This window comes from Labrus mixtus, chromosome 22 (assembly GCF_963584025.1).
Source record: "Labrus mixtus chromosome 22, fLabMix1.1, whole genome shotgun sequence".
NCBI lineage: Eukaryota > Metazoa > Chordata > Actinopteri > Labriformes > Labridae > Labrus > Labrus mixtus.
In genome coordinates this window covers 20,873,338-20,885,063 of record NC_083633.1, presented here as the reverse complement: position 1 = coordinate 20,885,063, position 11,726 = coordinate 20,873,338, and the positions used below count along the sequence as shown (strand labels likewise).

Here is an 11,726-nt window from a genome sequence, read left to right as displayed (position 1 = left end):
CTATATATAAAAGGTAAAAAGTTCTGTCCCTTCTGAAGTTTTGAGGACATCTCCTTTTTGAAATCTCCCATGGAGACGTTTCAGGTGCCGTTGTCATGGTAACTGTCAGAATAATCTTTGATAAAGCGGGCTGAGAAGCGGCGGGCTCAGCGTTTGATTATAAAGCGGGCCCTTTTTTTTTTTTTTTCTGCTCGGTCCGGCTGCTGACTGAGCACAGCGGTGTGATCAGCCGGTAAGCTGCTGACCGAAGCCCCCCACCACTCTCACACACACACACACACACACACACACTGTTCAGTTATCAACAGAGGCGAGCTGGAAAACCTTATCACGGGAAAAAGTCGATACTCTGCTCCGAACGCTTCGCCCTTTACAGAAAGAAAAACGCTCCAACAACGACCTGATCCCAATCTGAGAGAAAAAACTCACACCTGTCCTTGAAAGTACAGAGTCAAGGTGAGTCCATCAAGTCCCTGCAGGTCCACCTGCGGTGGGACGGTGAGGGGGGGGGGGGACTGATTTTATAGAAGATGTTTAATTTTGATCAAACTAAGTAGGAAAAAGTTTTGAACCGAATGCTGTTCTGCAGAGATCCACTGATCTGATTCAACAAGTACGGAGGCCTGACAGGACCAAAATACAACATGTGACTTTCACACACAACACTCTCAAAGTAGAACTGTTCTAATCATAACAGTGGTCATCATGCCTAACATCGGCATCACGCCCTGCAGGCAGGTAAGTGCTCACCATGTCAGTCTCCAGGTGAACTGTCGACATCACTGACAGTACGACTGCAGCTCCTCCACAAAGACAAAACCATGAAACCAAAACAATTAACTCCAGGTCTGCGTGAAATCCAGAGATGACACGGGCTCGAGCTGCAAAGAGCGACTCCACAAAGGGATCTACTTGAAAAGAAAACACACGCAGATTACCCAGCAGCCACTGTGGCGTTTTGTCTCCTTCACACAAACGCTCTGAAAATACAAAGAGGCTCAGTTCATGATGCACGGAGGCAATTTTTATGAATTATTACCCTGATTTTCACGCTTTTCTGAGGAGGATAATCCGAGCCCGTGCAGCTCTGGTACATGACTCTGTCGCTCCCCGAGGGCTCAAACACACCTGACGACTTCTAAAGACACCACAGAAGAAGAAGAAGAAGCAGGAGGAGCAGGAGGAGCAGGAGGAGCAGGAGGAGCAGGAGGAGGAGATGTTTTCTTTACTAATGGAGTCTCATGTCAAACAGGAGGGCAGCTTTCTTTCTGCTCCTGATGTCACGCTTATATCTGCTGTGAACACTTTGAACATGAGGACACACTGATGGAAGAAACATCTGAGATTTGAAAACCTAGAATGATATTTGGCACCAGAAGTCAGAGCGACAACTAATCGACATCAGAGAGTAAGAGCAACACAAGCAACGATCTAGAGAAGAGACAACGTCAGGAAGTGTAAACAAACAGCTTAAAGTCTGATCGGACACACAGGTGCTGACAGGAAGTGACCACAGCTGCTGACAGGAAGTGACCAGAGGTGCTGACAGGAAGTGACCAGAGGGGCTGACAGGAAGTGACCACAGCTGCTGACAGGAAGTGACCACAGCTGCTGACAGGAAGTGACCAGAGGTGCTGACAGGAAGTGACCAGAGGGGCTGACAGGAAGTGACCACAGGTGCTGACAGGAAGTGACCGGAGGTGCTGACAGGAAGTGACCAGAGGGGCTGACAGGAAGTGACCACAGGTGCTGACAGGAAGTGGCCGGAGGTGCTGACAGGAAGTGACCAGAGGGGCTGACAGGAAGTGACCACAGGTGCTGACAGGAAGTGACCGGAGGCAGAGCACAACATTGACAGCTGTTTTTTGAGACTTCTTATCAGCATCAAAACCATCCTAAACATCAAAATATCAAAGTTTAAACATCTGGTATCAGGGCAAACCGGGATCAAACATCTGCTTCCCTCTGATTGGACAAAGAGTTCAACTACAGGAGCCTGATAGGGACAAACGTAAGAACACACAGTACAGAGCGGTTTCCAGTTGAATCACAGAGTTGCAGCGCGGCGAGGACGACTTGCCTCACGCTCTCCGTCTTCCATCGATTTCACTGACTTACGTCTTTCATTCTTCTCTCCCCGAAAGTAAAAACTCTGTCTCATTATTTATGATTTCCCCGAGGAGTCGCTGCAAACACAACAAATAAAGAGAAGAAGAAGAAGAAGTGATGAAACCTAATGACTCTCTCTCTCTCTCTCTCTCCTCTCGGTTTGAGAGAACGAGCCGGAGGGGAACACACTGATTACACACACACAAACACACACACACACCTTCATCACTGTCAAATATCTGCTGCACTCACGAGAGCAGGAGAACCCACACGGCCCCAATGCATGATGGGATATATATATACTGATGGGATGTATACAGCTGTGAGAGTGACTTTAACTTCTGAATACAATCACAGACAAGAGCACAACCAGCAGGACTTCCAGAACGACTCAGATCGACGGTTATCACCACGGATACATCGATTACAGTCTCAGACATCCTCTCAGGTTCACGACCATCACGTTGACATATTCACGTTTTAACGAGCTGAACGCAGAAACCCTTCGGCTGCTTTCTTCCTCGACTCAAACAGAAACATGAACATCACATTAAACTTATTAGTCAGCTGATAATTGATTACGTTGAATACTCCACCTCGCCTTCTTCAGCGAGAAACCCCCGATGCCCTTAAATCATCGTTCCGATCATAAAAAAAAAAAGGGACTCGCTTTCCATCTCGTGCTTCCTGAACTGTGACCCATAAAAGTGAGAAAGAGCAGGAGAAGCGTTTAATAGGCTGCAGATGAAATATTTAGCAGTGCAGAGACAGTTTGAGGGGAACGAGGAATAAACCACGATGAAACATTTGAGAGTTTAAACTGAAGAGAGGAGAAAGTTGTATATCTAGGACGACTGAAAACACGGGCGAGGACTTTTACGTAAGAGATGACATGTTCCGGTTAAGCGAGCGTCTTTGAAACATGGTGTTTATGTTCTGATTTGAATATTTCTTGCAGAGTGAGCGATGCTCTGCAGAGATGCTCCCTGTTGCAGAGTGTTTCTCTGAGATGACAGAGTGTTTCTCGGCGAGCAGCAGCAGCAGCCTGAGCGAGGCCGTCAGCGCGGGTTAATTCATCCCTCCGCTCCGCCTGCCAGCTCAGCTACATCAGCACTTTTCTGTGACTGTGGAAATGACTGTTTGCTGTTGGGTAATAAGGAGCCGTCAGACGGAGCCGCGGCTGCAGGATGATACAGAGCCAAGAGTCTGCAGCTGATCTGAAAACCTGTTCAACCCTCTCACAGGATCTCTAATAACACACACACACGCTTAGAGGAATATCCAGGAGGCAAGACGCCGAGAAATATCCCTAACCTTCCAGGTGTGAGACCGCTGACAGACCTTTATTTATGCATCATTATGTAACACATGGAATAAAGTCTCACAAGCACTGAATAGCACGTCAAAATATTAGAAACATGCAAGAAGTCCAGTGTTAAAGTCTCAAATCTATACAGCCAGGTATATATATACATATATATATACACATTCTGTCTCTGGTGTAGTAGCACGTGTGTGTTTTGTAAATCGAGGTTGTTAAAGTCGTGCCGAACCTTCCTAAAGTCTTAAATCCTCCAGGATATCGACCTCAGGCTCACACCACATGAGACCAGACGGGTTTTAGGTCCACTAACAAGCTGCACCAATGCACCAAATCTTACGAGAAGATTGTTTTCTTTCAGATCAGTTAAATCTGGATGTCTGGGCCCACAGGACATCCAAAACTTAGCATCCTGATGCTAACAAAAAACAACACAAACAGGACGATCACCACAACAGAACATGTTGCTGCACTTTCAGGCACAGAGTCGAATAAATCCCTTAAAGTTCACTTACAACTGAGTGTTTTCTGAAGGTCTGATAAATAGTAAAAAAGCACCGCAGAAGGTATTTAAAGAGTCTTAAATCTCATGCCAGCTGCAGTTATCCTGAATGAAATGAATGAAATCCATTATTTCAGGGTTTCAGGAGATATTTTACACGTCCAGAAAACACTCTCACTGAAAGGATTTTAAACTAGAGCCCGACCGATATGCTGACATCGGTCGATATTAATCGGCTGGCTGGTTAATCGGTCGGGCTCCATCTTTAACTTTCTGATGCTTCTCCTGATCCGGGCGGCTTAAATATTCTTAATCATATTTTTGTTTCAGTCTGATCGATTTTCTAATTCAGTATTTGTTCTCTTGGACGTTAAATCTTCTGTATGTTGTTGGAGTGCAGCTTAAAGACCGACCCTCCCTTTCTGCACTCGTTTTGATTTTGCACGTTCATTAGTAGTTGTCAGAGGTCGACCTGATCCTAAACCTCGTCCTCGGTGAGCCGTCAGCTCTGCTCTGTTGTCAGACATGTTTCCCGGGCCTCGTCATGCACGTGGTTTTGAACAAGCGAGGGGAGCCGTGGTCAGATTTAGACGTGTGGACGACAGGATTTAGCGACCGTGAAGCTGCAAACTTTCCCACCGTCTGAAACCGAACGCGGTCTAATCCCAGGCGGGCTCATTACGCCCTCCTGCGGGGCTGATAATCCATGAGGGGCAGGTTTAGGGATTCATGCTGGACTAACTGGAGGTTGTTTTTATGGGTTTTTTTCCAGAACAGATTGGTTTAAAGGACGGGCGTTTTCCCTGCAGACCGTCTCACAGATTCACTCCTGCAGGTCGATGGTCACGTTTTAAATTCTTCACCTGTCTGTCTTCTTCTGCGTCTGACAGTGAAGGGAGGTTTAAGGGGAGCGTTACACTCCCTCGCCTCGTGGATGGATAGAAGACCTGCACAGGATCCCTGAAGTACATTTACATTTTAGTTTAAATCTAAATATAAAAAGTGAGCATGTGTGTTATTTATGAATATATTCTGAAACAAGGCCACAGTGTGAGCTTCACTTCCTGCATCTCTCTATCTCTCTCTCTCAGCTGATCACTAACTCGACCGTCAGTATGAGCCTGAGCGTCTGCCCCGTCTCTGACCAACAGGGTGCCCCAGTGCATGCTGGGATATGCTTCTGTCCAATCACCACCTCGAACAATAGCCGGAGATCAAAGTGAAGATTTCAGAGGCTTCAGTTCCAGTTTCTATTCTCATGTCATTTAGAACAAGCTGTACTTTAAAAGGATTGATCCGATTGGTCCACTAGTCGTTCTTGGATGTTTCTCAGACTTCCTCACAGAGATGTGTGTGTGTGTGTGTGTGTGTGTGTGTGTTCAGGGCCATGTAAAGGGCGTCCACCTCTCTGCCTGTAAGCAGCAGAGGCAGCAGCTCGTGGTTCATCCTCACAGGACATAAATCTGTCGTCCTCTTTTGTCCTCGCGCTCTCCGGGCCGCAGAGTGTCGTCTCTGTCTTTTTTGTTTGCTCGTTCTAATCGTCCCGCTCGCTTTAATTAAGAGACACATCACAGGAAACAGAGAGACGAGTCGCCCCGAGGGAGGACGGTCGCTCTGCCTGTTTCTAAATGCCTTCACATCTGAGCGTTTTCTCTTTCCAACAGTTACAAGAGTTTCTTTAGCTGTGCTTAAACAATGCTAATGTTTGTGTGTAGATTGATCCCCCTCTCATGCACATGTCTTATTAAACGGATGTAAACAGATGTAGAGATGTAGTTTTAGCTGCACAGAGATGATTGGTTGGAAGCCTCGTAGACATCTGAACTCATGTTTCCAAAGACGATCATTTAGTCGCTCTAAAACTCCGACACAAACCTCGTGCTGCACACGTTTCATAAAGTGCATGTGCACCGACTTCTCAAGCTAACCTGGTTTCTTAAGAGCATGTGAATGTGACTTTTTTTTTTTACCCACAATGCACCGCACAACAAGAAGCAGAGCAGCTGCTCACGGCTCTGATATCACAGAGGAATAAAAAAAAACACCAGCGTGCAGCGACTGAAACATGAAGGAGGAAAACATTTTTGAACCTGCACATGACGAGTTCACATGAGGGGAACCGGATTCAACCCAGAAACTGAAGAGTCACACAAACAGGAGGAACCCTGACCCCTAACCCCAGAATCTCCAGAGCAGTCCTACTGAAAGTAGCTAGATATCTTCAGGAGTGCAGACGTGAAAGAGGATAAGAAGGGTAGCATAAGAGTAGGACGGTATGGTACGGTTATTCTTGTATCATATCAAACTTTTGACAGTGGAAACGCTAATAAATGTGTAGTGTACAGAACCGGACCGCTTGGAGAAAACGGGGCTAAACATCAGAAACAGCATTTCTCATCCAGTAAAGCTGATTAAAAACATTTTCCCTCAATAAAAAGACTCTAAACCCACCTTTTCCTTTCAATCATCCAATCACAGGAGCTGTCGCAGCCTATCAGAGACACCTCTCCCGCCCTCCTTAGATCAAGAATCTCTTCACAGGCTAAATGAAAGCTGCAGCTACAACCTCTCGTCTGTCACTCCTTTAAACACACACACACACACATATATCATTTATAAATACACTCGCTGTATAGAAGTCTGTATGTTCAACTTTAAAAGGCGCTGTAATGAGCTTCACATGCTGTGAATGTGTAAGAAGAAGGGGTCTCCATGGTTACAGATGCTGCCTTTACTTCTGTCATTTGCAATCTTTCAAGTCAAGTAGCTGCGGCCTTTGTTTCCACTTACATGTGAGAGCAGAGAGGGAACAAAATACAAGAATTAAATAAACCCGGCTCGACAAAGAGCGCTCTGATCGATCCGGTCCGCTCAGAGGAATTTTTGCACAACACAACAAACGGAGCCGAACGGGCGGTTTTTTAAAAAAAAAGAAGAAAAACAACTTCTCTACCTGACAAGTCAGACAAATCTGATGCCATGATGCAACAGAGAGCAAGTGGAGCAGAGTGAAAGAGAATCAATGAATCTTTTCTTCTTCCAGGGCCGAACGAAAACGCAGCGAGCAACGAGAAAAGGTTGATTATAGAGATGTGACAGAGTGATGGAAGAAAAACACTGAACGTGAGGAGAGAAAAAGAATCCATGAAATCAGAGTTACTTTTGTTTGTGTTTACATCCTCTGAGAGTTATTAAATCTTGTTTTTATTTTAAATTTAAACCCGAAAGCTAAAGGAGAAGGCGCTACGAGTGTTTCCTCCCAAACTTGCTTCCACAGGCCTCAAACTGTGACCATGAAACGACCTTTTCCTCCAGCCAGCAGACATTTTCTCAATCCTGCTAATAAACAACTTGTGCCGCGCTGTCTAATTATTCCCGCTTCCACCCGATACGCACTCGCTCCGAGAGCAGCTTAAAGTTCAAGGCGAGTTGATTTCTGGGCACGGCTAATGTTGACACAGCCCGCCTCAGAGTGTGCTCACTTTTTAAGCCAAGATCATCATTAAATCTGCGCCGCGGATGTTTAATTTGAGCCTCGTTTGGTTGAGGAGAAAACGTACAGGCTCAGGAGGAGAGAAGTAAAGGTCACATTTCCCAGCTAAAGAAGAAGTAAAAAATGGAGTGTAGTGGGTTGTGATTAAAAACATCGCCGTGCTCTGCTGACTGGGCTTTCTGTCTCTCCTTTTCCCTGCCGCCCCTCCCCCCCTCCCCTCCAAACCAAAAACAGCATCAAAGCAATCAAAATGGTAATGTTAGGCATGAATGGGGCCCATCCCCCCTCCTCCTCTTCCTCCTCCTCCTGCATGAAACTCTGCAGACTTTTTTTCCTCTCCATGTTAGAGGGGGGAGGAAACCACCCCCCTTCTCGCTCTCAAAATGGAAGCTTCCACTACCAAACTGAAAGAAGGAGAAGAAGAGGAAAGACACACACACACACACTACAACACAAAACAACAAGGATTTACATCCAGGACTCGAGCCAAAACTGGAAAAAAGAACAAGCAGAAAGTGGAACAACAGCTGCATGAAGCTTTGTGTCTTTATGTGGCTTTAGAGCAACTTTAATGGGCAACAAATCAAGGCTGCTGCAAGTGCTTACTAACTGGAAACAGATCGATTCAAGTGAGGAGGAGAGGAAACAGAGCTCTAACTGTTAAATAAAACACAACTAAAAGACAAGCTGGATAAAAATCCACCTTTTTTTTTTACTTGAAGTCTTCTTGCTAATATGGGGGAAGTTGTGTGTGTGTGTGTGTGTGTGTTGCCGGGTTGGGAGCGAGCGGCGGGGCGGTGCAGCAGCAGCAGCAGACGGGGAGCTGGAGGAGCTGGAGGAGCTGGAGGAGCTGGAGGAGCTGGCCGAGGTGCTGAACACACTGCTGCCTCTCTCAGCATCCATCAGACCTGCTGCTGCTGCTAACAGGCTAACCACTTAGCTTCAAGAAGTTAATGTAGGACACAGTTTGCCAGCCGAAGAGAGAGAGTAAAAAAAAAAGTGAAAGTGTAAGGGTGGACGAATCAAATGCCTCCCTGTGGTCATGTGACCAACAAGAAATAATACCACCAGACTGGTGATGGGAGTTTCAGCTCTTTTCAGAGATCGGATCTTTTGGCTCAGCTCACACTCAGCACCACTTCTGAATGTTATAGTTCAGTCCACGTTGAACTTTTGTTTGTTTTATACCACTGTGACAATAATAAAGATCCAAGGCCCTTCCGATTGAGTCAGTTCTTTTTTTTTATGCACAAAAATGGCAGTGAAACTCCTGCTCACTGTCTCAATCACACAAATCATGAGCAACACGATGGAGCTCCTACACACCGGTGTTATGACAGTATTTTGCTACCCGATGAACTCCAATAGAAAACAGTTTACTGTGGCAGGCATGCATACGCCTAACCCCGGTTTCTGACATCTGCCAACTTCCTGTGCAGCTGCGGTCTCAGCCATGTGATGTAACAGCAAAACAAACATGACGGCAGAAACAAGCGCGTCTAACTTCTGGAGCTACAAAGAAACTGAGTTTTGTCTTTACAGTTATGAGGCTGATACACCATGTCTGCAACTAATACTGCTAATGCTGCATTCAGGTGCTCCTCGGACAGTCCCAGTTTTTGAGTTGGAAAGTCTCTCATCCCATATCACTGTGTTCACCTGCTTTCAATTCAGAAACAGCGTTGTTGTTGCTACGAAGAAGTTGTGTGGAGTGCAAAAAGTTGATGTGCAAAATGTGACTTAATCAAAAGTATCTTAACATTAATAAAACACTTTTTGACCCCCATGTGATGATGAATATGACATCAAGTCGGCAAGGACGGCATCTAATTCTTTCCCAAGTTGTTGCTCCAACTTCAGCAAACGTTCATGTGCACTGTCCAACTCAGAAAGTCGTTTCCCGGTGTCTCCAACACCACATGAAGTAAACCCACGTTAAGCCACAGTAGTCTCATTTATCTCTGAATAAACACAAGAGGCAACTTCACAAATAAGACGCAGATATCAGAAACTCTGAGTATTGATCATATAAAGGCCTACAGGGATATGAATAACCAGGTTATTCTGGAAACATAACTGGAAAATGATCAAAACAGGGAAACTCCCATCCATGTAAACAAACTCAATTTGTTGACTTTAAGTAATAAAATATAAAAGATTAATATTTATGCTCAGTTTAAAAGTGTGAATAGTTTGTTTGGCTGTGACAGGAGAGTGAATCATTTAACTGACATGAAGGGATTAACGTTTTTTATACCGCCTTAAAAAAAATAAAACACCGGAAGTGGGAAAATAAAATAATAATAATTCGGATTTTTTTTTATTTTTTTTTATGTAAATGAACCGGTTTTTAAAAACTGACTCTTTAACGAACGTCCCATCACTACAGCAGACTAACTCTAAAGTAACAAACATGTTAAACCGAGATAAAGACGTTATAAACGCGACGACGTGACGTTACTAACGGTCCGTTCGACCGTCGAAAACTGCAACTTTTCCCCCCCACACAGTGTTAGCCAGCTAGCTTAGCTTAGCATCGACCGTTACTCTCCAGAAACATGTCGACCTACTCAAAATGGACGCTTAAAAAAAAATTCAACATTACACAACTTTGAGTGCAGTGAGAGGCGATGAGAGGCGATAAAAACGAGGGGCTTAAGCACTCCACATCCAGCGGGCTGTTGTGGTTTCTTTCACCGGGAGAAATAGTAAAAACATCGCTTAGGGGATGTTTATTTTCTGTGTCTCTCTCTTCACTGTTAACCAAACATTTAGCGAAATATGAAGCTTTCTGTAAAGACACAGCGATGTTAACTCCACACTGAATGTTACCACCATGCACACAGCTGACAGATCACATTCAGATAATAATAATAATCCAACACAAGGCGTTTTAATGCCGAGAGATTTATGCTGATAAAGTTTCTCGCACACTCCCCCGATCCGCCTGTAAGCAAGCTGAGAGGAAAGATATATATGTAAAGGTTTACCTGAGAGGGCTGCTTCATCTGTGCAACTAGTTTGTAAAGGATGGAGGAGTGAAATTACAAAGTTAGTAGGTAAAGGGAGGAACAAACAAAGCGAAGGATGAGACTCTTCATCACCTCATAAATATGCAGGTCGCGTCCTGATCGCCACACAGCGCCGCATTACCGCTCACATCTATCTTGTTGCTTTCGCTGAAAAGAGCCACGACAATGAGCTAAAAAGTGAGTGTGAAAAGTGCACTTAATAAGACTTGTGAGTGTTGTGTTTGTGTCGGAGCAGCAGACATGTCGCATAGTTCTTCTCATCCCTTCACATCTCTCCTGCTCTCACTCTCTCACCAATAAGCCCACAAATAACACCATGTTTCACTTACCTGATGACATTGGATTTCTACTTTCAACGCCTCTTGCAGGCCTTGTAGTTCCATGTTCCGACCAGAAAAGCACTTTTCTCCCACTTTCGACGCGACCGAGACGAAGTTTAAGTGAATTAAAGATTTTTTAAAGCGACAATAACAATTGAAAGAAGAACTACTCAGGCTGCAAAGCAAGTTCTCGCTTCTTCTTTTTTTACAGGCTAGGACTCATCACCCACTTTCCGCCCGTCTTCAAAAGTGCTCCAAACCCGGCACAAAGAGCCCAGGCCCCGATCGGGTCCTCTCCAGATAACGGCCGAACGTCGACGGGTCCGACGGGGAACCGGGTTAGCTTTTCTTTCGATAATTTTAAGTTGAAAAACGGGGACTATATTTTGTCCGAGTCCGCGGCTTGATTTCACTTTGCCTGGGGAAAAGTTGCGCTTCGGCTGTCAATGGTAATTCTGAAGTTCCCGGATGGAGCAGAGAGAGCTGAACCCCCCCATGCACCGCGCATGCGCGTTGAGCAAGAGGAGCTACAACTGCTTGTACACAGTAAAGAGTATTTATGATTACAAAAACAGTTTTTTACACTTTTATAGACTTCATGATAACACTGTATGAAGATATACGAGTTATTAATCCACGGTATTCATCAAAATTATATTTATTTCTATTTTTTATTGTATAATGAGCAAAAATGGAGAATACAAACAATATTATATCACTGTTACACTCAATAAATGATGTTCCCCTGCAAAACTTAATAAGAAATACAACTTTATTCAACAAAAAATCCATAGATTCTACATTATTAAACATTTTCATGTACAAAAGGATTCACTTTTTACACCACTATCTTTATGTCGTACTTTTAGTGACTTCACAGACTCATATCTGCATTATTTGTTGAATTGAAAGCCAAATTCGGATGTATTATTAAGGGTAAAGAAGGATA

The 11,726-nt window shown here is 44.6% G+C and overlaps 1 protein-coding gene across 5 annotated transcripts in view; it reads right to left on the bottom strand.

The window, feature by feature from the left end:
• The window catches only part of phf21b (PHD finger protein 21B), a 70,705-nt gene extending 59,710 nt beyond the window's left edge, over window positions 1-10,995 (bottom strand). For 3 of the 5 annotated variants that reach the window (XM_061030007.1, XM_061030008.1, XM_061030012.1), the window contains exon 1: window positions 10,787-10,995. In XM_061030007.1, the coding sequence (XP_060885990.1) occupies window positions 10,787-10,840 (54 nt within the window). In that variant the 5' untranslated portion in view covers window positions 10,841-10,995. Of the gene's footprint in view, window positions 1-10,415; window positions 10,449-10,786 lie in introns of those variants that run through there. The other 2 variants (XM_061030009.1, XM_061030011.1) reach the window with 1 other exon arrangement.
• Window positions 10,996-11,726: the final 731 nt, after the last annotated feature.